The sequence below is a fragment of the Acanthochromis polyacanthus genome, chromosome 8 (assembly GCF_021347895.1).
Source record: "Acanthochromis polyacanthus isolate Apoly-LR-REF ecotype Palm Island chromosome 8, KAUST_Apoly_ChrSc, whole genome shotgun sequence".
NCBI lineage: Eukaryota > Metazoa > Chordata > Actinopteri > Pomacentridae > Acanthochromis > Acanthochromis polyacanthus.
The window spans coordinates 31,044,277-31,068,085 of NC_067120.1; the positions used below are offsets into that span (position 1 = coordinate 31,044,277).

The 23,809-nt window shown below is 40.8% G+C and overlaps 1 protein-coding gene across 2 annotated transcripts; it reads left to right on the plus strand.

Annotated features, from left to right (window-relative positions):
* The first annotated feature begins 42 nt into the window (after positions 1-42).
* ctcf (CCCTC-binding factor (zinc finger protein)) lies at positions 43-18,629 on the plus strand. Of its 2 annotated transcripts, XM_022198625.2 has the most exons (17): positions 43-218; positions 4,958-4,989; positions 6,444-6,624; positions 6,767-6,912; positions 6,994-7,113; positions 7,306-7,485; positions 8,356-8,571; positions 8,667-8,829; positions 9,622-9,792; positions 11,228-11,361; positions 11,452-11,572; positions 11,855-12,004; positions 12,099-12,259; positions 12,660-12,842; positions 12,994-13,126; positions 13,225-13,464; positions 15,269-18,629. In XM_022198625.2, the coding sequence occupies exons 3-17, from the start codon at positions 6,456-6,458 to the stop codon at positions 15,514-15,516; spliced, it is 2,535 nt and encodes an 844-aa protein (XP_022054317.1). In that variant the 5' UTR covers positions 43-218; positions 4,958-4,989; positions 6,444-6,455; the 3' UTR covers positions 15,517-18,629. The 2 variants fall into 2 exon arrangements, with proteins under 2 accessions (XP_022054317.1, XP_022054318.1); XM_022198626.2 differs by lacking the exon at positions 4,958-4,989.
* The last annotated feature ends 5,180 nt before the right edge of the window (positions 18,630-23,809 follow it).

Consider the following 23,809-nt stretch of genomic DNA (forward strand, 5'->3'; position numbering starts at 1 on the left):
AGGGTGTCTGCAGCAGCTTCGACACCACCCCCCAGCGGTCGCACAGGCGCACTGAGCGCCCAACTGCCATTTTGTGGCAGAAGCTAGTCTGCTAAAGCGGGAGAGGGATTAAAACAAACTGGGAAGAACACTGCATTTTTTACTAGCCGCTCAAACTTTGTAGCACAGACTCTGTGCTTTCCGTCGAGTTAAACGGGAGGAGAAACACACTAAAATAGGTAAAGTATCACTACTTTTCTGGTAAGGGGGGAGTTTGCAGGATCTTTAGTCGGCCTCTAGGTGTCACGATGGGGCTCGGGTCCGGGCAGCTCGTGGGAGAGTGTTTGTCTCCCTCTATCGTTATTGAAAACCCTGTCTAAATACGTTTAAATAACCGAAGTCCGAATATATGTATACGCAATCAATTGTATTTCACATGTATCTATGAAAATGTGGTTTTGGATATGTTGCGAATACTTCGTAAATTTGGTTGGAGAGTTTAGGCCAAGGCGTCCATTTTCTCGCTTCTTTGTTTCCCGTCTTTACTGCCTTGACGACATGGAACTGGCGGGTTCAAGTTATCGTCCATAGCTGACATTAGCTTGTTTGCATTTATGTACGTGCAACACTAAGATTGTTGCAGGCATGAAAACATTGTAACTGGGTTTCATAAAAAATATCAAGGCCGTATTAGATCAAACTGGTTTTCCTTTGCGTTTTAGCGTGTTACATAATGGTAGCTTTTTTTTGGAGAAAGCAATGTAGCAACTGGCGCTAGCTAGTTATCGGTAGTATTAGCTAAGTTAACCTAGCTCGGGTTTAAGGCCCTCCCTACCCAACGCCCTTAGTACGTCTGGTAGTTTCAAAAGTAGCCCGTTTGCCTTGGTCTTTTCGTCTGGCCGTATGGGCGACTGTCGCATCTGCCATTGCTGAAATCAAAGTTTAGTTAGACTTGTTGGTAACAAAGCATACACACGTAAACGAGAACGTTGAAGCCAGCGCGGAAAAAGAATGACGAGGCATTTCCAGCAAAATGATCCTCAGTGATCACGGGCCACGGATTCACAAAGATCAAATACACGATTTGTGTTCTCCCAAAATCAGCTGTCTTCCATTATCAAGTACTGCGCTTCTCTTCTCTTTTTAGGTCATCGCGACGTGGTCTGAATTGGCAGCTGTTGTTGCACCCGTCGCCCGCTTGTCTCTTATTCTAAGCCCACCTAGAGCCTCATAGCCACAGATATATATTACAGCAGAGAGCTCCCTCTACGACTCGGCTTGGAGAGCTACAAAAATACCGCTATATAAAAGCAGTGCAAGGAGGCGACAGCTGCCCTGGTCCATATTATTGCCATGTTTTGGTAAATTTGTTCTACCATGAGTTAAAGGATCTACGAAGGCCTTTACCAGAACCTTCCCAGCCTCTAAGCATTTAGCAACATGGACACAAATGGACTGGGATGATTACAAAGACGTTTAACGCACAAACTGTCTATGATCATGTAGCTGGAATAGTAATCGTCAGTGGTGTCAAACATAGTTTATAGCCAAGCTGTTTTTTAAGTCAATCAAAAGCAGAATGTAGCATTGATGTTATTAAAATGAGCAGAGTGCATACAAGTCATTTGTTTATATCAAGTACATGCACTCAAGAGTCTGTCTTATGAGGTACTCAGGATGTTAATATAAAGAGCTGCCGAATCCTGCATCCTTGCAGATGACATCGACAAAGTCAAAGACAGTGATCACAGTTTGACTAAATACTCAGTTGGTTTTGAACACTGACCAAGATGGTATCTGAACATTTAGTTTCTTGGACAAGAGTTAAGATGTTGCATTTTAGCAACCAAAATCGCCAGAGTATTTGTGGAATCAAGGAGATTTTGAATGTGTGACGTGAAGAAATTATGTCTAAGCCTGTGGTTGGCTGTCACCCTTTCTACACAAGTGGAAAAAGCTCTTCAGTATAGTAATGTTAAGGAAGTTAACTGTAGTTTTTGGGAATATTCCCATAAGTGATACACATTGACGGTCTGGTGTGTGTAGTGATGGGTATGAGGAAAAAAAACTAGAACAGAATTAAGATGAAGATTTTCTTATGTGTACTGTAGATAAAATAATATTTTTGAGTAGAACTCTGCAAAAACATTCTTTGAACCAGGCCCTGCTATTAAAAATGTGGTAATTGAAATGTAAAATACATACAACTATGTACAGCATTTCGAGCCTTTCACTGTTTGGACACTAATGTTGTGGTGGGAGGAATCAAAGGAGCGCTGTGGACAGCATCACAGGTTTTACTCACAAAATCTAATGTTGTGTAATCTGTTTCATTAAGCTTTCCAGCATTGTATCAGAATTAAAAGCTTCACCTTGAACAGATATTAGGTAAATGCCAGTACATTGTGCTGATAAAACATCTTTCATTTTTCACTTTTTAATGTAAAATGTATGCAGGGCTTTTTCTTTGGTAGTATCGTTATTGTGTGATATCAGTACTTTAATGAAGAAAACAGTTGAAGTAAACTTTACACCATCAATTCTGTCTGACAAATAGTGAAAGGAAAGTAAGGCAGAGTTTGTCTGCTGCCCACAAATCACTAGGTCCTGCTGCTCTGTGCTCTGAAAGTGAATCTGAAATACAGCACAGCACTTTAGATGATCCTTTGAGTTTATGGATGCTGCCACAGTTAAACAAATGGCCCGAGAATACAAATTTTTAGCCATTAACCCATGTTTGTAGAATTCTCCTTGGCTCTGCTACTCGCATACGTAACATATCTGGTTAGTTGGGGATAAACTAGAAGCCCATCAGTTAAACTGCATTGCTTCATCTATATATGAACAACCGTAGCTGAATGTTTCAACAGATTGATCATGTTTCTGCTCTCAAGTGCAAACAACCAGTTACTTTTGTGACAGCAAACATTTTCTGCGTTATCTGTAGTGAGTGTAATCATAACTTAGACCAGGGGTCACCAACTATATTTGCCAGAGGGCCAGAATTTTACCGGACAGTCACTTTGGGGGCCGGACCCTCAAACAAAAATTAAATAAAAATTGAATTTTGGCATAACATTATTATTTGATGTTTATTTTTTATATTTTTTCCATTTCATTACAAAACTGAAGGCATTTTTAGCCTTTATGAGTCAGTGCTCCTATCACCTGTACCACAGTCAGCCACTAGGAGTGATAGAGATATTTTGCCTCATCTCAAGTCAACTTTATTCACAGAGCACTTGAAAAAGAAGCACCGCAGAAGTGACAGGAAAGGGCCTCTTAACACGGGTAAAATGGCACTCTCTAAGGCCACCAAACGAAAAGTTGATGTGGAAAACAGATCCTTTAATAATGACTGGACTGACTGCTTTAATAGTGTGGACCACATGATATTTTCTCTTTGATCCTCACAATTTTGGAATCCAGTCGCGGGCTGGATTGGACGGTTCGGTGGGCCGTATTCGGCCCGCGGGCCGCCAGTTGATGATCACTGACTTAGACTTAAGCAGACTTTATTGTCATTCAGTATACAGCAGTGCACACAGTACCAGTTGGTGGTATTGAACACTGAACTGAAGTCCAGGAATAGCATCCACACACGTGTTCTTCTCCTCCAGATGTGCAAGGCTCAGGTGAAGAGCAGAGGAGCTGGCGTTATCAGTGGAGCGGTTTGGCCAGGGGCAAACTGGAAGGGGTCAAATGTGGCAGGGAGTCTCGAGGTCATCTGTTTTTTTTGCCAGCCTCTCATCACAATGGGAATGAGTGCGACCGGCTGGTAGTCGTTTAGTGATGTTATTTGAGTATTTTTTTGGCACTGGAATAGTGGTGGCAGTCTTGAAACAAAATGGGATTTTAGCTTGATCCAGTGAGGTGTTGAAAATGTCCGTTAGAACATAAGCCAGCTGGTCTGCTCAATCTCTGAGCACCCACCCAGGTATGTTATCAGGACCCGGGGCTTTCTGTGTATTGACTCTCTTCAGAGTCCTCCGCATGTCAGCGATGTCAAGTGCCTTTTCATCCTGGTGGGTAACAGCTTTCTCTGCAGGAGTGCTGTTTCAGGCTTCAAGTGTCCCAAAGAAGTTATTAACTTCATTGAGGAAGTCTGTTTCATCATCACATGCAGGAAGGGCTGTCCTGTAGTTTGTGATAGCCCGTATGCATATATTCCTGGTGTTTGTGGTGTCATGGGGAAAGTCCTGGATTTTTTTGACTATGAGCATGCTTTTCTAGCCTGGCGGCATGGTTCAAGTTGGCTTGCGCTGTTCTCAATGTCTCCTCATCACAGGACTTGGAGACTGAGTTCCATGCCTTTAGTATTTTGCATATTCCATCAGTCATTTGTTGAACGTTCACTTCTCTCCTCCTCGTCACCTTTGTTTTTTGCTGCAGGAAGCTACAGGTTAATGACAGAACTGCTTTGCTCCCCACACACACCAGTTGTTCTGTCAGTGCGACAGGCTCTGACACAAATAACATTTGCAAAGCAAATTTGCATCGTAGACATCGTCTTATGGACATGAGATGGAATGTGCAACACATTGTTCTTCTTACTTTCTAAAGTACCAATAGCAAACCCTTATCATCATAGCTTATCAATCATGTGGCATTTAAACAGTTTACACCCTATGTATTAGAATCACCATGGGTAGCACTTAAAAACACATTGTTCAGCACCAAAAGATGCAGTGAACATTTGTTAGTGGAGCTAAATAATGTACTGGAGCTTTCAGATGTTTATTAAACAGTTCATTTTCACAGGGTCTTTGTGGGGATTGGTATATTGAGTGGCCCATTTACAAATTCACTTTATTTACTATAAATTGATCATAATTTCATACTCAAAACAACTCAGAATTTTTGCTTCTGAGCTTGAATATTAAAGCAGAGAAGAGTCACTGTCATGGAAGAACTCAGTGATAGAATGACTGAATCTCGTCAACATATTTTGATGATGTTTCCTTCTCCCTTTTGGCAGGTATCAAGTAAGGTAGCTGCTTGGTGCTTCAGGTGAGCCTAAGTGTTTTGAAAACAACAATTAACATTGTCACAGATGTGTAGTCTGTTAGTGTTGAAGTCCCTTTCTGAATTGTTAGAAGTGAAGCTGTGTAACATGTACCTTTTCCCTCCCCTCAGATTGGCAGGGAAAGTCAGATAGCAGACAGTTGATTGAGCAAAGCTCAGAGCTTTCACAGGCAAGGCAAAGGGAGATCATCAGTACCAGAGCCCTGCTGACTGCAGCCCAGTCGACAGAAATCATGCCAAAAGTCAATTTTTCCATGCTATTCCAGGTAACAGCAGTATTGTTCACTGCTAACAAGTTTGTAGCTCTTTCACATTGTTCAAACAAAATCCTGGAAAATGCAGAATTGCAGATTATTGGCACTATGGTGGTCACATTTTGATTTTCTTTCACAGTGATTAGGACCAAGTCCACCAGCCAGTGCAATGGAATTATTCAGTGCTGTGTTTGTTGTAACATGCGTTAGCTTTGAGGAAGAGCCAGTGTAAACATGTATTAGAGCACAAACTGTTTTGTCTTGTTTATTTTTAACTCACAATAGCCCTTAGCAGCAATAAGAAATGGGAGAACTTTGAGTTAGACGCATAAGCCACTTTCAGACATTGAACATTGCTGCTTAAACAGTCCATAAAGTGGTGGCTTTCTAATCATTCAGACGTAGGCCACTTTTCTGTTAATGTTCTTACAGCTGCTTTTAGACGTGCCTCCCACAGTGCCAGAGAAAGTTTAAACCGTGAATAGTTTCTTAAACAGTGAAACTGAAAGCTCAGGACTTAAGCTGTTGAAAAAAAAAAACAGATTGCATTTATCGTTGGTGAATGTCATTAATCTTAGCGCTATTTGGCATCCGTTTTATCTCAGTACAGTTTTATAATGGTGGACATTTCATTTTGTTGCCCAGTAGATTTCAGATTGCAGAGCCAAGTGCATAGAAAAGGTGTGTTGTGATTTTGGCACACAGACTGTATTAAATATGAAAAAAAAAAAAAGCTTTCCCTAAATCGCTTCACAGACCTCACAGTACCCCTGTTTGTGCACGTCTATACGCTGTTTAGTTCAGACTTGTGCATGAAAATGATATGGAACTGTCCATCTGACCAAGAGGTATTTCCAGCTGAAATGTCTGTGTGTCTGACAGAGGCTTACTGTATGTGTTGAGGGTCAATTCCACATTTTGAGTTAGGAGTGTAGCATGCTGGTATGCAATTTAATGTGATGGAAATAAAAAAAAAAGCAAACACTTTAGTTCTTTGATGTTTTTTAAACCCTAGAAGGTCGACTCTTTTGTGTTGAGCTGTAGGGACAATCTGCATACTCTACTATAATATAAGATGCCACCTCTGTCATTACGCATACATGGTTCTAGTGGATGGTTGAACAAGTGCAGGGATTGCACAGTACACGCCTAGATAATGTTTCTTTCTGCAATACCACATTTCAGTTCCTACCTGACATGGACGGTGGGCCTTCAGAGGGTGTAGGGGTCGTGGAGGTCCCCACTAAAGACTTCCCATCCATCCAGGCTGTTCACAGCCAGGACGCCATGGTAGCTGACCTCCTTCAGCAAGCAGCAGAGGCCGGAGGTGTGGTTGAGGGACAAGGAGGAATTGTCTTGGAACAAGGTTTTTGCTTCTTGGTTATAAAATTATCCAAGTATTGATCTGTAAAAAGCGCACAGTGTAGTACAAATTTGTTTTGCAACCAAGAGTGTTTTAGTGGAGAGTGTGGTCATGTGTGCTATTCCCTGGTGATGTTGTTTTTCAGGTCATGGGGAAGGAATGGTAGCAGCCGCCCAGTCCCAGCAGCAGCTGATGGAAGCTGGAGTGGAGGTTGGTGTGGAAGGAGGAGCAGGAGTTGAAATGATGGTTATGGACTCACTGGATCCCACTCTGTTACAGATGAAGACTGAGGTAATCCCACTGTTCAGGAACATGCCTGCTAGAGTATGTGATGTCACACAAAATGGCCATTAAAAGGAAGTTAATTTGCAGGTGATTGATGCTGCAGTGGGGGGGTCATCTGCTACTGTGGGTGTAGTTGGAGGAGTAGCAGGTGCTGCACATCAAGCTACTGTGACGACAGTGGACCAGACACAAATCATCACCTTACAGGTAAGTACTCTTTAAAGCCATTCCATGTTTTAACAGTTATTTAATGTTTGGTTCTCTTGGAGTATTCAGAAAATCTGGATTTACAAGATATCTGTAGGCTTCTATTAAGTTATATAGTAATACATTTTGGATTTATTAATAACTATTCAGTTGGTTGTAGTAGCTACCCTCTGTCTTTTCCTCTGTCCTCAGGTGGTAAACATGGAGGAACAAGCAGCTTTGGGCCTTGGAGAGCTCCAACTGGTTCAGGTCCCTGTTTCTGCCACCACTGTTGAGGCCCTGCAGCAAGGCACCTTTGTAGACACAACTGCAATGCCAAAGGATGGAGACCCAGTTATCTGCCACACCCTGCCACTGCCTGAGGGCTTTCAGGTACAGATCCATACTCTGACACTGCCACAGTGCTACAACCCGATCTGTAAGCAGCTCCTGTTGCCTCGTGTGGTTTTTTTGCGTTTGGCATAATTTGCATCTGAGCTCCAGATGAACTTTTTCACTAGTAACTTAGTTGGTCACACCAGCACATGATTTAGTCACCCCCATTCCCTTGTTTTGATACATCACCACAACTATTAATCTAACTTGCATGCGGATGAACACGTATCTTTGCACAACCTAGTTTTGCAATGATGTAAAGATTGTCAGTGATTTGAGACTTGAAGTTTATGAAATATTTTAATTTAAAAATAAATTAATTTTTCCACCCCTCTCTTCCTGATAACAGTCCTATAAACTGGTCAGGCTAAACTTCTGATGTCATCTGCTTATTGATGGACACTACTATTTACCAATGTTCCTTAAATGTCTCCTTCAAGCTGTGGTACATACTAGCCAGGTGGTTACACCTCACACACCTCACTGAGAGCAAGTATTAGTTGAAAAAGAATGAAATAATGTTTTCAACTCTGATTTGTCTGACTTGAAGTGATTTTATGTACATGGCTGACTTTTATACAAGCTGACCACATTTTGAACGTCAGTGCTGCATTCGATCGCGTTCATTTCTGTTAGTATTAGTTTCACCTTTCTGCCCTAGCACGTCTTTAGCCACCGTGATTGAGCGTAGTGGGCTGCTTTTTCTGTTTAACTGAGTCAGACTTCTCTCCACATTTTTTTTTAAATTATTAAGCTACATCTTTTGAACACCATAACAGCCAAATGGCTTACACGTGTCAGGTGGCGGTAAACTGATACTGACTGTTTTGGTGAACCGACTAAACAGTTAATATATTTGATGTTTAGGTAGTGAAGGTTGGTGCTAATGGAGAGGTGGAGACCGTCGAGCAGGAGGAGGAGGGAGCAGTAGCTCACCCTGAAGAAGAGGAAGATGAAGAGGTGGGGAACCAGTTACTGGAAGAAGGGGAAGATGAGCCCATTCAGCCTCAAAATGACGACACAAACTGGGCTAAAGACCCAGACTATCAGCCCCCATCTGGAATCATTAAGAAAACAAAAAAGGTAAGATAAGTAAGTAGGTGTGTGATACTGCTCTCTTTTGGGGGGTGGATATGAGACCCCTTTCAGTAAAGGAACTGAAATTGCGGTTTGTCCAGGGTAAAAAGAGTCGTCTGCGATACGCTGAAGGAGACAAAGATATGGATGTCAGTGTCTATGACTTTGAAGAGGAACAGCAGGAGGGCCTTCTGTCTGAGGTCAATGCTGAGAAAGTGGTTGGCAACATGAAACCACCCAAACCAACAAAGATCAAGAAGAAAGGTAAGACAGGACTGTTGAATGGCCCTACTGCATATATGAGTCACAATGTCAGTTATGGTTTGTGAAAGTTGATATAGATCCTCTCGTTGAAGTTGGTTTGGCTTTGAATATGGCCAGGATTTTTTGGCCTCAAAAAAAAATAAAGTTTTTGTCAAAGTACAACATAAGCTGCATCTGCTGTCCACTGGATTCTCCTCATCACGCCTAACTATAGGTAAAGTACCGCAGCAGGCTGTGATTAAAAACTGCAAAGCACACTGCTGACACACAATACATTGCCATACATTTTTGGTTTGTTCTCCCATGGCTTTGGCTTTCTTTCTGTGGTCCACATGAGAGTTTTGTACAGAGTGACAATGTAAAAAACACTGATGGTCAAAGATACAGAATTATATGAAACATGTTCTACAATGTTATACTGTATCAAAACATTTAATTATAATGCTACTTCCAATATTATCTGCTTTATTCATCAACTAGCGTACAGGCTGCAAAGAATAGAAAAACAGTCAAGTTCAAGTGGAATTCTGGTGTGATTAAAAGTTCGTATTGTTTTTATGACTGTTGTCTGAATTAATGATTTAACTGAAATTGTAACTGAAGAGAAAAAAATCTACAACACTTATGAATAATCACGTTTCTGTTTTACATGCATGAAGAATTTAGTTTGAAATTGTGCCCCAGCTGTAGTGTTTCATTGTTTTGCACCAAGGCTGACACTGAGTCTGTTGCTTTGAGATCCAAATATTATTCCTAAATGTGAGGTCTACGGATGTCATTATTGTGTTTCAGGAGTAAAGAAGACGTTTCAGTGTGAGCTGTGTAGCTACACCTGCCCTCGACGCTCCAACCTGGATAGGCACATGAAGAGCCACACCGACGAAAGACCTCACAAATGTCACTTGTGTGGAAGAGCCTTCAGGACAGTGACCCTGCTAAGAAACCATCTCAACACACACACAGGTATACACGCATCCACATTTTCATTAAAAAAAAATTTAGACTCCAGATGGAAAAATAACGTAACAATAGTGCTTGAAAGTTTGTGATCCCTATAGACATTTCTAGATTTTTGCATAAATATAACTATAAACATCATCAGATCAGGTGTCGGTGAAATAGCGTTGGGATGGGATGGTGTATCTGGGCTCCAATGTATGCAGCAGTGCATAGATTACATATAATGAGGCTCTTGTCCAGTTCGCTTCCATCGTCAATGTTGTAGAAACTGAAGTGTTTCCACACGTCTGCTTTTAAACTAGAAGGAGCTGTTCACATCTCATGGCGAGGTGGGTGTGCGTGTTGGCACATCCGCTCCGGGTGCGTATCCCAAAGTGTCCCGGAGATAAAACGTACCGTGCTTCTTTGCTCCACATTATTTTGAACCTTCTGTATTATTTGAATTAACAGATTTAAATAATAAAAATTTGGACGTTTGTGAATCGATTCAGATTCGTCCACGTCCGAATCGCGATGCATCGAAAAATCAGCAATTGCCCCCACCCCTAATTACCTGTCTGTAAGTGGCAGCAGTATGTTCTCAACCAGTGGCGTGACAGTCAGGTGTGAATTGTTGCCGTTTCATTACAGGACCAGGGTTCCAGAGCTTCAAGCTCGTTTTTCCACTGGTGGCACTGGTAACTGGTACACAGGAAATGATTTCCTGATGATTATTTTTTGCTTAATTTGCATTTCTTTGTTTTGAATTAATGGTCAAGATTCACAGTGACTCGAAACTTGATGTTACAAAACATTTTAATTTGATAATATTTGTATTTTTGTCATCAATTGCTTTGTTATAGTTTGTGTTGAGCTTGATGAACATTTTATATTATAATGGAGTTTTGCGTGACTCATTGATCCCTGAAGGTTTTGTGTTTCTTAATTCTTCAGAATTTAAAACATAAATGGTGTTAACCCCGCCACATGTTTAGAGTTCTCTGCAATGGATGGGCCACATTGAAATACAGTACTCACTCAGAATGCAGACTGCAGTCGTGATCAAAAATGATAACGGTTGCATTCTGAAACTCTGGGATCGTTAAATGCCAGATCTTTATAGTACGCTGTTATGGAAGTGTATCATGGCTGGAAAAAGAAAGAGGCTTTGCCACTACAAACAAATGGAGGATACTAAGGACGATCGTTACCTCCCCAAGTGAGACCACTCCAATAGCTAAGTGTGTAATGTTTAATTTGCTAAATGGGGGTCTCTTGGTTTCACTTTTAGCAATTGTATGAAAATCTGATGATCTTTTAGTCCACATTTATGCATGCAAAAAATTTACATTTCTCAAGGATTCACAAACTTTATAGCACAATTGCAGCAGTTTGAGAAGCCAAAAGACAGTTTTTAACACATGGGTTGCTCACATGTTTCTTATTTTTGTTTATGCAGGAACTCGTCCACATAAGTGCACAGACTGTGATATGGCTTTTGTGACAAGTGGAGAGCTGGTTCGTCATCGTCGATACAAACACACGCACGAGAAACCCTTCAAATGCTCGATGTGTGACTATGCCAGTGTTGAGGTATTACAAACTTTTGTCTGCACTATGTTCTTGCAGTCTTTCAAAAATTAAAGCTCATACTTACTGTGTGTGACTTTTTCTGTTGAACAGGTGAGCAAACTTAAGCGTCACATCCGTTCCCACACTGGCGAGCGTCCATTCCAGTGCAGTCTTTGCAGCTACGCTAGCAGAGACACATATAAGCTAAAGAGACACATGAGGACACACTCAGGTAAAACTGACACTTTAACTACCTTGCTGCTTGTTTTAAGTATTGAAGTAGGAAAGGGTAGTGTGTCAGGCTTCACAGATATGTTTTTAGAGACTTGTATAATTTTTTGGTTTTATTTTGGGGAGATTAGGCTGTACTGATTGATAAAGTATTGTTAAAATTGTATTTCCTAAGCCATTATTATCTCTTAGGCCTGTTTTGTATTCTTTTGTAGTTCTGCTACATTAGAAACAATACTAAGACCATTCAACAGTGTTTATGCATTTCCAATATTCTTCCTAGGAGAGAAACCTTATGAGTGCTATATCTGCCATGCCCGATTCACCCAGAGCGGCACAATGAAGATGCACATTTTGCAGAAACACACTGAGAATGTGGCCAAGTTCCACTGTCCACACTGTGACACTGTCATTGCACGCAAGAGTGACTTAGGTAACACACACACACACTCACACAGAGTGTATACTCTGCAATGCTGTATCACACCCTTAATATATTTTCTCTTCTCCTCTGTGCATATTTCCAGGTGTCCATCTTCGCAAACAGCACTCCTTCATTGAGACTGGAAAGAAGTGTCGTTACTGTGATGCCGTTTTTCATGAGCGATATGCTCTGATCCAGCATCAGAAGTCTCATAAGAATGAAAAGAGGTTCAAATGCGACATGTGTGACTACTGTTGTCGCCAGGTCTGTGTGCACACTAATATCTTGTAATATGTATGACTACCATACTTCTAACAAATAGTTAATTTCGTTTTAATTCCGGGTTTGGCTCACTCAAGAGAGTGCTATGAAAATAAAAAAAAATCATTATGTTATTAATTATTATTAACAAGAGTGTACAGTTCACTGCCATTCTAGCTGTTTATACTGCTAGCTGAAAGGTGTTAACTAATGTGACCCATGAGTGAAAGGTTTTAACCTCTCGGCATTAAAGGACAAGTCACTTTGTTTATTCTCTGGGAATAATGAATTAAAATCGTAATCCATCATGCAGTTGAGATTTTTCCTGCTGAACTAAAGTGCTGTTACTTTAATTTTAGTTTTTGTTTTCTTCTCAAACTGTGTCCCATGCGGTTGTGTTCAGGAGCGACACATGGTAATGCATCGTCGAACCCACACTGGAGAGAAGCCGTATGCCTGCAGTCAATGTGAAAAGACCTTCAGACAGAAGCAGCTCCTAGACATGCACTTCAAACGCTACCATGACCCCAACTTTGTCCCCACCGCCTTTGTCTGCCCCAAGTGTAGCAAGACGTTCACTCGCAGAGTAAGGACACTTCTCTTTCTGGTTCACACACAGCTGAGGTGAACTTAGCAAAGCCAGTAAGTAGCTGGCTTAGGTGGTTCGACACTTGAGCCAGCTACTTACTAATAGTTTCTTGGCGTTAATAGAATATCTGATGGTGTGTTCTTGTTAGAACACCATGGCTCGCCACGCTGAAAACTGCAGCGGTGAGATGGACGATGCTGAGAATGGAGCTCCAACCCCAAAGAAAGGAAGGAGAGGAAGAAAGAGGAAGATGAGGAGCCGACGAGATGATGATGATAGTGGTGAGAATTTGACTTTGCATTCAAATGTAGGCATGACGCTATGTTTGGTCACTTCTGGTTAGATTGTCTAATGCTTCGTGGTTTTATCTGTCATTCAGAGGAGGACAACGTTGAACAGGACATGGATGAGGAAGGCGAGGGTGAAGAAGATGCATCACTGCTACAGGAAGAAGAGGAGCCAGAAAGTATGGAACTGGACCAGGCCCCCGCTGCCATTCCACTACCAGCTCCTGATGAGCCACCAGTCAAGAGAAAACGAGGCCGACCCCCGAAAAATGCCCCTAAGCCTCCAACACCAAGCAAGTCAGTCAGAGTGGCTGCCAAAACAACTGCTTCTGGTGAGAAGACTGACAGGATTTATTAGATGAAAAATCAGATCAGTCAACGTTTAAGAATAATGATGGGGGATAAAATGGAATATATTTAATTTTTCATACCTGAAAGGACCACGTGTAGCATGGCAAACTTGAGTTTCCAATGACTCCTGTGACTGATTTTTTTTTTTTTTTTTTTTTTATGATGGAATCAGTGAAGCATGCATCTCTGACCAGAAAATTTTGGTTTTCCATGGATTTATTGTTGGTCTTCTGAATATATGACAAAAGCTGCTGGGTTGAAAATATACACACAGCAATGTTAATATTTGGTGAAACTTCCCTTGGGCATTTTCACCTCAATTAGGCACTTTTGGTAGCCGTCCACAAGCTTCTGGTTGTTCTGTTGACCGTCTTTACAGAATTGGAGCACCTAAACTAAATTTGTTGGCTTTCTCACACATGCTTGTTTCTTCACAGTCTGTATGGTCTTAGTGGGGTTCTAGTCCGGGCTTTTGGGAGGCCAGTCTACAATGGGAACTGGAGGCTGATTTAGACATTTCCTTACCACTTTTAATGTGTGTTTTGGGTCATTGTCTTGTTGGAACACCTGATTTTCTTTTTCAAATCTCTTTTGTAAGCTGCTCAGATTTTCCCACTGTAGTGTTTGTGGCTGAGTCTGAGTGTGTCACAAAGACCCTATTTAAGCTGGGTCAGAGCAATCAGCAGCTGTAGTCAATCGTAATCACTTGCAAAAAGTTAAGAAACCATGATACTTGGAAAATTTGATAAACCCAAATTTCTACATAAAACTGAAAATTCAAGGGAAGTTTAACTAAATGTTAACATTGGTTGTCTGCCTCGATCAATCAGGATGGGGGAATGCTTGAGGTGGGGCTAACAGATGGAGAATGGGCAACAATACATTTGACAAACAATAAATGCGTTGGAGATTGGCACTCGTAGGTAATGACGACGATACCAAGAATCAGTATCCTGCGTAACAATCAGTCGGACAGATAACGGCCGATTACCTCTCCGTACCAACCCTACTCACCAGATTAGACTTCTTTCTTTTCTCTTATAATGAAGTCCCATTATAAGATTCATTGCTCATCACAGGTGGCACGTGACATGTTTACATAACAGGACTTCAGGGGAAGGTTATGCGTGTTGTAGAAACACTGGCAATGCTGTATTCCTGCACAATGAAAGTACTTTGATGGGAATGGCAGCCAATTAAATCAGGAACAGTTTCTCATTTATGTAGACACGCGCTTCTAACTTATGTAGGCTTTTGTTAATCAGTAGAGCTGTCTGAACTGTCAGCAAAATAGTTTCCCAGGTTAGTTTTTTCTTCCAGTTGCTGGAAGAGCTGAAACCGTGGTAAAGCAGCCAGAAAATCCGTGAATGTCAGCATGGCCTTCAGCTGCATAAGCTGTGTAGTTTCTGTCAGTAAGCATATGTTCAGCAAGTCAGGAGTTTTGCCTGTGCCCAGTTTATAGGAGGGATTTCAGACCATCTCGCGATAGATCAGTGGCAAAATTCATATATTTTCAGATGAAAATATTTTGCATGCGTTTGATTTCTCAGTCATTATCGATCTTTACATCTACAACACTAGGGTATGCAGAGACAAATACTAAGCATGCATTCAAGGTTGATGAATGCCACTGATACCATACTAAATCATATGACCAGCTGAAAAAGGTAGCATTTGTGCCATCAGTGTAAAAGTTAGTCTGGTGCCCTACATAATAAGGCCAGTTTTTTATTTCCCATAACCCCTACATGCTGTGCTAAAGTGTGCCTTTGTTTGGTTTTCTAGCTGCTGCCATCATTCAGGTGGAGGATGAAAGCACCGGAGCAGTGGAGAACATCATAGTGAAGAAGGAGGAGGGTGATGCCTCTGCAGCAACTCCTCTGGAACAGGGAGTGGCCCTGACTGTGGAGGGGGTGGGGCTAGATGATGAAGGGGTGGAGACTGTTGAGCTGGCTGTGAATGATGAAACTGCAGCAGCGACTGCTAATGGAGATCTCACACCAGAGATGATCCTCAGCATGATGGACCGGTGAACACAACACACAGCATCACACATGTAGCTGGACTAAGACTAAAATTTGCAAATACACATTAATATTTCCACATACTTGGCCTTCACCTGATGTTCAGTCTGTTTGTGTGTGTGTGTGTGTGTGCGTGCGCGCGCGTGTGTGTATAGTGGTGGCCATTTTGCCTCAACCGAAATGGCTTCAAAAACGGTGACAGCATTAACAACCATGCACAAAGAGTTGAAGCTGCATGTAGATACTTACAAACACACATAAGTAGATGCTTATCTTCACACTCATGGACATCAGCCTGCAAACTGATGTTTGTGAGTCTCACACACACGCAACATACAAGATCCTGCAGCACATGCTTGTGTCATCCGTCTCATCATAATCAGATATCATCCAAGACTGCTCTCTGCTCTTAAATATGTATTTTTTTTTCAGTCTGAATGTCTTCTGAATGAGTGTTTCGCTGTATGTTCCTACCCAAAGCCACATCCTGTGTCAGTCTCCACCCACACACATTTGGCCGGAAACGTTTTTTCTCCCTGTTGCCCGACCTTATGAAGACATTTTTAATTTAACTTGGAGTCACTTTGATTTTTTATGCTGGCCTGCTAGCTGTTCTTGTAATTATGCCCGTTCTTGGCCCGTGTAAATTCATGGTCCACTTGGTTATGTTTTTATTCAGTTTGTGCGTTAAGCCTTTCAAGAGAAGATAAGATAAGGTAACCCTTTATTCCTCCCACAGTGGGGAATCTGCTTTTATATGACGTCGTCGCCGGAGGATTTCTTTATACATAGGGATGCATTCAAAGCACTCAAAGTCAGTATTGTCAGTCAGCTCTCTAGTTCAGCTGTGTGACATCCAAACCGCCAGCACCCATCCTTGTTCTGAACTGAAACTAGCCTTGGTTCAGTTCATGTAAATGAAATGGTTAAATGAGCTGCTAATGTGTTTTCCAGCACCAACATATGTTGAGCTGCAATTATACTTTGACTTTTTCCTGTTGTCTCTCACTTATCACTGATGAAATATGTTTGGGATTCCTCCTCTTCCGATTCCACGTTTTAAAAGACAAAGTAGTCGGTATACATCACATAAGTGAAAGGTCCCTAATGATTGGAGAAAATAAATCCTCCTGATTGGAAAAGGTGTTACTGTAGTTGTGATTTTTGAACATTCCAAATGCGTCAGTATGGAATTATGACTATGCACGTGTATCATTTCACTGAGTTTTGTCAGGTAAAACACCTACTTTATATTTTCCTTTAAATATGTTTCCGTCAACAGTCATCAAAGACCAGATTGTGAATCAAGTGTGCCACTCAAACACCCCCTATACAATTTATCAGTAATTGCAGACTGTGGCAGGTGGGTTGCATGTAAATACACGTTTTAATCCCTTGGCTTTTTGGTTTTATGTGAGCCTTTTTAATGTTTTTGAATAGATGATTTGGAGAGATTTCTGTTAAAAGATTCAATGTTTGAATTTCTTTGTTAAATATAGTGGTGCCGGTCTTGGTACACAATGTCCTGAGCCTGTAGTTGGTTCGTAAAGCAACATCCTCGTGCATTCCTTCCACAGATCAGTCATACCCAACCCAACAAATTGAAGCGAATGCATTTTTAACCACTGTCCTTTTCTGTTGTTGATAGACATAGTCTGCTTTGATGCTGTCTTACTGTTTTTATTTCTGGGGTTTGGTAGTTCCTACGGCGTTTGTATGCGGTTGAATGAGTTCAGTGTCTCCTTCTAGGTGTTAGGCTAGTTCACCTAAAAAGGAACAAGAGGTTTTTGAGTGTCTGTTGGGCAGCCGTCTTAAAACATTTTTCTCTTTTGACGAATTTTCTCATCATTTTGAAAGCATTTGGGGTTTTGGAAGCTTTGTGTTTTGTTTAATACTTAATAGGGTTTTTCCATTAGCTCAGCTTGGTTCCTGTTAGTCGTGCTCTGCTGAGCAATGATACGATTGCATGCATTTCCATCCGGCCTCACAGCAGTGTGTAGCTGCACCGCTGTGAGGCCGGATGAGAAATGGGCTGAACATGGCCAGCCTGTGTCGTTCTCCTCCCCTCTCTGAGTATAAGCTACTTTTAAGAGTCTCTCTGTGTTCTGCTCTAAAAGTTTAGAGTTTTACCTGAGTATCTGTGTTCTGGAGTTGACTTTTGCTCCTGTGTCCTTGTGTGTACTTTCACATATCCGCCTTATTTTACTGTTTATTGACGGCTTTTGGCCATTTGAAAGCTGTGTGAAACTACTGCTAATGCGAACTGAACATGTGCTTTACTCTAAAAATGTTCCACTGGTGAAGTTACAGGAAATGCACTGCAAATGTTACAGAGTTGGCAGAGCTTCATTTGTGCTTCCACTAAGCTGCACTACCTGTCTGTGCAGTGTATTGGAAAGGTGCTCGCACCAGCCGGGGTGACTGGACTGAGCCTGAGCCGTACAAGGTTTAGGGCAGCTGAACGCACCACAGTGGAAAAACCCTATTAAGCAACCTCTGGACTGAGGCCTTGCTAGTTGCAGTTTGATAAGACCTGAGCTTTCAGTCATTGTCTGTCTGCACCCTAACCTAGGCCGTATTCCAGGAGTCTTTATGGTCCTAATCTCAACCAATGTTTGAGTGTTTTGAAGATGTTAATAGACTAGGGTTTCAAGTTCTGAAGGGAGCTGACTTCTCAGTGACCGTTAAATCACAGGTTATGACAACTGTAACCTTGCTTTTATTGCAGCAAGACCTATTACTACTAGATGGAACCACCAATTCTGTAATATAACAGTGGTTAGACGCCCAGTGTTGTAAAACCAATCAGTTCTGTGACTGTACAGCTGTGGTCTGAGAACTCCTTCTGTAAAACAAGAAAACTGTTCATTATCAGTCTACCATGTTATTGTTCTGCAGACGGCTGGTTGGAAGACGGATGTTTGACTATTCTAATAGCAACAGCATTGTTTTTACTTCTGCATATTGCCTGTTTGTTTGGAAGAAGAATTGAAGGAAATGGTTTAAGATCGTTTTGAGCACATCCCTGTTTTAAGACCAAGAAAACAGAAGAAACCATTGCCACGTCATTTTTGGAAGGTGACACTGTACAGCTGATGGAAAAATAAAATCATCTTAATGTACCCGTGTATCCTTGTATTCTTTCTGTTAGCGAGTTATTTAATGGTGGAGTGGCGTTATGGTCTGAGGGGGACGTCTAAACAAGCATGAATCCTGTGTAATTAGCACCATTGCTAAGGAGGTATCAAATTCCACAATTTTGTCCCTCAAACCCTGCCATCTCTCAAACAGCCCCTTCTTGAGTGCAGATCAGCTGATCCCACTCTCCTGGTCCTTCTGTGAATTTAACTTAATATATTCATAGACCAGTGTCCTATTTATTTCCTGTAATAGCCGCATATATTTGACACATTTGGCTGACCATTAAGAGGAGAAGAGGGAATCCAGTGGCTTTTTTTTTTCTTTACTACAGCATCCTTTATGGACTGTGATGTCAGTAGATCACTGTCAAGCATAGATCATTCAAATCAAGGACCACAAGTAAGTATTTTATGCTAATACTATCACTTTGCTCAAATGTGATGGTTAAAGGTGTATTTGCTTCATGGGAATACATTTGTGACAATGTGCTAAGCTTTAAGTGTTGTTTACAGTTAGTAATGCCACACTGTTACCAGCAGCACACAGCATGCACACTGACATGTTCCTCTGGTATTCTCATCTCAGAGTGGCTCCATTCGTGGCTCTTTGAAACATCCGCAGATGCATTCACAGTCTTGAGGACACAAACTGTTTCATTAAGTTGTGTAAAGAAATATGCCGGACACCTTAACTAGCTACTGTGAAGTTGGTAGACAAAGTTGCCTGCTTTAGCTGGTAAATGAGGTAATATAGTGACAACATTCTGTATAATGCTGGTAAAACCTTTGAGCAAAAGAGCAATAAGAAAAACTTAAACATATGTACAACCCTAAATTATTCTCTGTGTTTAAAAACAGATTTTTGTTTATGGCATAAAGCAAGAAAACAATACATACAATCATCATACAATCTGTATGATGTCATGTTTTGTTTTGGGTTTTTTTAATATTTATAAAGCTGAAAAGTACACATGTACTATATAGTCCATCAACATCTACATCAGAATGCTGGTAGCAATGCAGTATGCAGGGCTTTGACTTGTAATCGAGGAGTTTTAAATTGTAGATTTTGATGTTTGCTTGGTCAACTCAGTACATCCCTGACTGGTGCCAACAAATTGTATGACATGCTTCATTCTATAGTAATGTGTCATTTTTAGGTGCCCCCTGGTGGTTAGAGGTTAATAAATCAGCTGTGCAGTGGCTGCAACATCATTGATGCCTGTGCAGTTTGAAGATTTGTTTGTCCTAAAATAGGATTCTGTGGTGTACAGGTGTAGCATTTTGCTAGCTTTGATTCGTCTATCGTGAAATCCCCAAAAAGCAATGAACATTTTGACAAATGCTTTGTCTTCGCATACGGTTCGATGCTCAACCGTGTGAAACAGCAGATTTCCTCATCGTGGTTTGTGTGTCAGTGTAGGAGGTTAGATGAGGTTCCTGCCTGCTTCATGTTCTGTGTTCACTCTAACAATGACTTACAACTCAGAACAGGATGTGTGTGCTAAAGTTCATGAGCAAAAACTGTGTGCATGGTAAGCGAGCAGAGTGTGTGCACACAGGCGCATTGGAAAAGAGAGAGTGGGTTTTGTATAGATATGATCTATGATGATCTATGACGGTGATGGTCTGTGTCTACCTGTCTCTACTTTTCAGCCGGCACTGGAGAATTTGCGGCAGTTGTCTAATTTATAAACAGTCTGTCTTAATATTTTTATTAGCTGTAGTCAAATACTTACATCCATGTTTCTCTTTATTATTTATTCCCTTTGTATAGATAATGTGCAAACAGGAAGAGCAAAAGAGGATTACCGCTTGACTATTTGCGCATCTTTTCATTAATTCAAATGTTTCACTAAATTCTACAATATGGACTCCGTCTCTCAGAACCTACAAGGTAAGACAAACCGATTTCAGCAGTACAGTCAGTCACGGTCTCCTTCATGTTGGTGGCAGTTGGAATGTATTTAAATAGAAAGCTACCAATCCAGTTTTTGTTCGACCTTGCGAGGGGTGCTCACTTAACTTTCTGCACATTTTCAGACTGTAGTTTGTTGTACTGTTATGCTGAAAGGTGTTTCTACCCCCTGTTTCTGTTAGTGAGGGTAGAGCGGGTTTTAGAACTATATTTGTTTGATAGTTTATAGTGTAAAACATGGAGATGTACTGATATGATCCTAAAAGTTACAATGTCCGTACCAAAAATGCAAGTGGGAGAGTTTTTCATCTTAGTATGTAAAAACTTTTGAGACATAATCATTTGAAAGGGGGATAATGGTTAATTTATTGTAGAATAAATCTGTAAATACTGGAACACTAATACTATGTTTAGAAAAAGTTAAATATTTACCTTAAGTTATTCATAGGAAAGTGAAAGTGAAATATATTGTAGGCTCATTTCACGTAGAGTGACATATTTCAAGCCCTTTTGTTTAATTTTGGTGTTTATGGCTCACAGCTGAAAAATCCTCTATTTCAATATATTAGAGCATTTCAGTTTGAGTTTGAGTAAATTACATTTTAAATACTTTGTATCTCTCAGTCTTGTTCAGTGCACAACTGTCATGTTCCTAATATCGAGACGCTCCTAAACCGGAGACGACATCAGAAGGTCCTACCTGGGCTGAGGAGAAAAAGGACAGTTGCTCAGTGCTCTGAAGTCCTCTTTTCAGATGAAATACTTTTTGCATTTCATTTAGAAATCAAGGTCCTTAAATCTGGAGAAACAGTGGAGAGAGAAAGAATCTCGGGTGTCTGAAGCCCAGCGTGAAGTTTCCACAGTCTCTGGTGATGTTGGGTGTCATGTCATCTGCTGATGTTGGTCCAACTCAAGTCCAAAGTCAAAGCACCATCTACCAGCAGATTTTAGAGCCCCTCATGCTTTAATAGGCTGGAGATGCCAGTCACCTGGCCACATTACCAAAACTACTACCTAATGGTTTGCTGGCTGTGTTGTTACTGTGCTTGACTGGCCAACCAGCTCACCTGACCTGAACCCCATCGGACCCCATGTGGTGGTTTGTCAAGAGGAAGATGAGAAACAGTCGACCTAGAAATACAGACGAGTTGAAGGCCTCTATCGCAGCAGCCTGGGCCTCAGTAACACCTCAGCAGAGCCACGGGCTGATATGCATCAATGCAGTAACTGGTGATAAAGGAGCCTTCACCACGTACTGAGTGCAGAAATGAGCATACCGGCACTTTTCAGATGAAGAATTTCTGTATTGTAAATCTTTTTTTGATTGATTTTAGAAAACATTCAATTAATTTGAGACACTGGATGTCTGATTTTTATGAGCTCAAAGCTGCAATCATCAAAATACAGTTTAAAAAAAAGATTTTAAATATTTCACTGAGTATAGAATATATGAAAGTCTTTCTTATTTGAATTATGAAAACAAGCACATTTTTCACAGTGTTCTGGGTTTTTTTGTTGGAGTAATTCATGCTTTATTTAATGTCACTGATTTCCCCTTCACTGAACTGAAGCCTGGCTTCTCAAATACCAGTTAAACTGTCCACAGAGCTGAACCAGGCTCACTTTTCTCCATTACAAAATGTGAGCATTTTTTGGTCAAGGTTAGTCACTCTGCTTTTGGCAAGCGGCCGTGTTTCCACTTAAACAGTCAGAAACTCCAAAGAACAAAGAGAAGGAAACAACTCAGTCTGCGGTTAGCAATTTTCTAAACTGATCAGCATGAGATCAGAAAAGTCAGGCTTTTTTCACATTATTATTATGTTGTAGCTTATTGGTAAAATATCCAGTTAAATCTATAAATAAGGTTGGGAGCAAAGTATTTCAGGAAGTTCAGCTTCACCATACAGAAATCCTTTGTGGATCCAACAATATATATGATTATCTAGTTCACTAACTTTTTCTATTATTGACAAATTGTTGTTACTTTATTGTCGCAAAAACTTTATTAGATTTTTGGCAAGTTATTACATTATTGGCTCTGTTACATTTAAAATGGCCAGATTTATTGCATTATTGGCCATTATTACTTTATTGGTTACTAAAAGGTTGTGTGATTAAATCAGGAAATGGAAAACTAACTGGGGAAGACAAGTTAAATCAACGTATGATGTTAAAGTAAACTGGACAGTCATTATAAACAGAATGGCTCATTGTTAGGAGTTTTCCCTTCATTTGTCAGTGCAGTGACAACATGTCAGGTTGCTCCCATGGACATCTGAAATAAACACACAGAAGCCAAAATGAAACACTGACCATCGTGGTGAGTTCATCAAAGGAAAAGAAACAGCCACATTCTAATTGAACATGCAATGACAACTGTACATCCGTTCAACCTGTCAGTTCAAATCAAAGTACTTGAAGTCAGAGCTCATGTTTATTAGTTCTTAAGCTCACACTGAGTGAGTGATTGTATGTGGCTACCTGTCAGTCACTCCAGACCAGACTGTCAATCAAGCAGCCACACCCCCGAGCATCACAAACTTTGACGCCTTTTGTCAAATTCCTTATAGAATTATTTTCAGATGGACCACCACATCTCTGGTTTTGGCCAAGAAAATAGCAAAAAAGAATCCACATATTCTGTGGAAAAAAATGTCTTTCCGTGACCTCTCATGACTTGGTTTTGAATTGATGTGTGTTGGAGCCAGAGCTTTTGGAGCTTTTCAACATTTCCAGGTTTTCTTGATTTTTCATGACCAGTTACTGTCCATCTGTCTTCTGCAGTCTATGCACATAATTGGTCTATTTCATGCAAAAGAAGAGTCTTGGACACGTTGAACACTCTTTTATGTGAACTAGCACAGATTTTGAAGCAGTAAGCCTGAGTTAATAGAGAAAGCTCATAACCTCCCATTATCTCTGACTGAGCCTTTAAGTTTAGTCAAACTGCCCTCCCCACAGAAAGCCTGGCTGTGTTTATCCTGTTTCATAGCACAGCCCTCTGGTGTGTTTTCTTTCCATTTTCAGCTCCAGTAAAGGTGGGTACCTTCACTGCTTTGTCTTCCAATGGCCAAAACCACAGAAAGAAGATCCAGTATTGGACAACTGTTCAAAAATAAGCTAAATGTTTCAAAAGTAGGATTTTCATTCCACAAAAATAGGTGCTGCCTAGAGCTTATTATTACTTCTGACTAATTTCACAACTGACTGCAGAGCATATTGCATCTTTATTGAGAAGCACAGT

Bases quoted from the DNA above. Each gene is read 5' to 3' on its own strand.
- ctcf (XM_022198625.2), top strand. From the start codon at position 6,456: ATGGACGGTGGGCCTTCAGAGGGTGTAGGGGTCGTGGAGGTCCCCACT. The intron at 11,362-11,451 runs GTATTACAAACT...TCTGTTGAACAG, and splicing joins GTGACTATGCCAGTGTTGAG to GTGAGCAAACTTAAGCGTCA. The intron at 13,127-13,224 runs GTGAGAATTTGA...TCTGTCATTCAG, and splicing joins ACGAGATGATGATGATAGTG to AGGAGGACAACGTTGAACAG.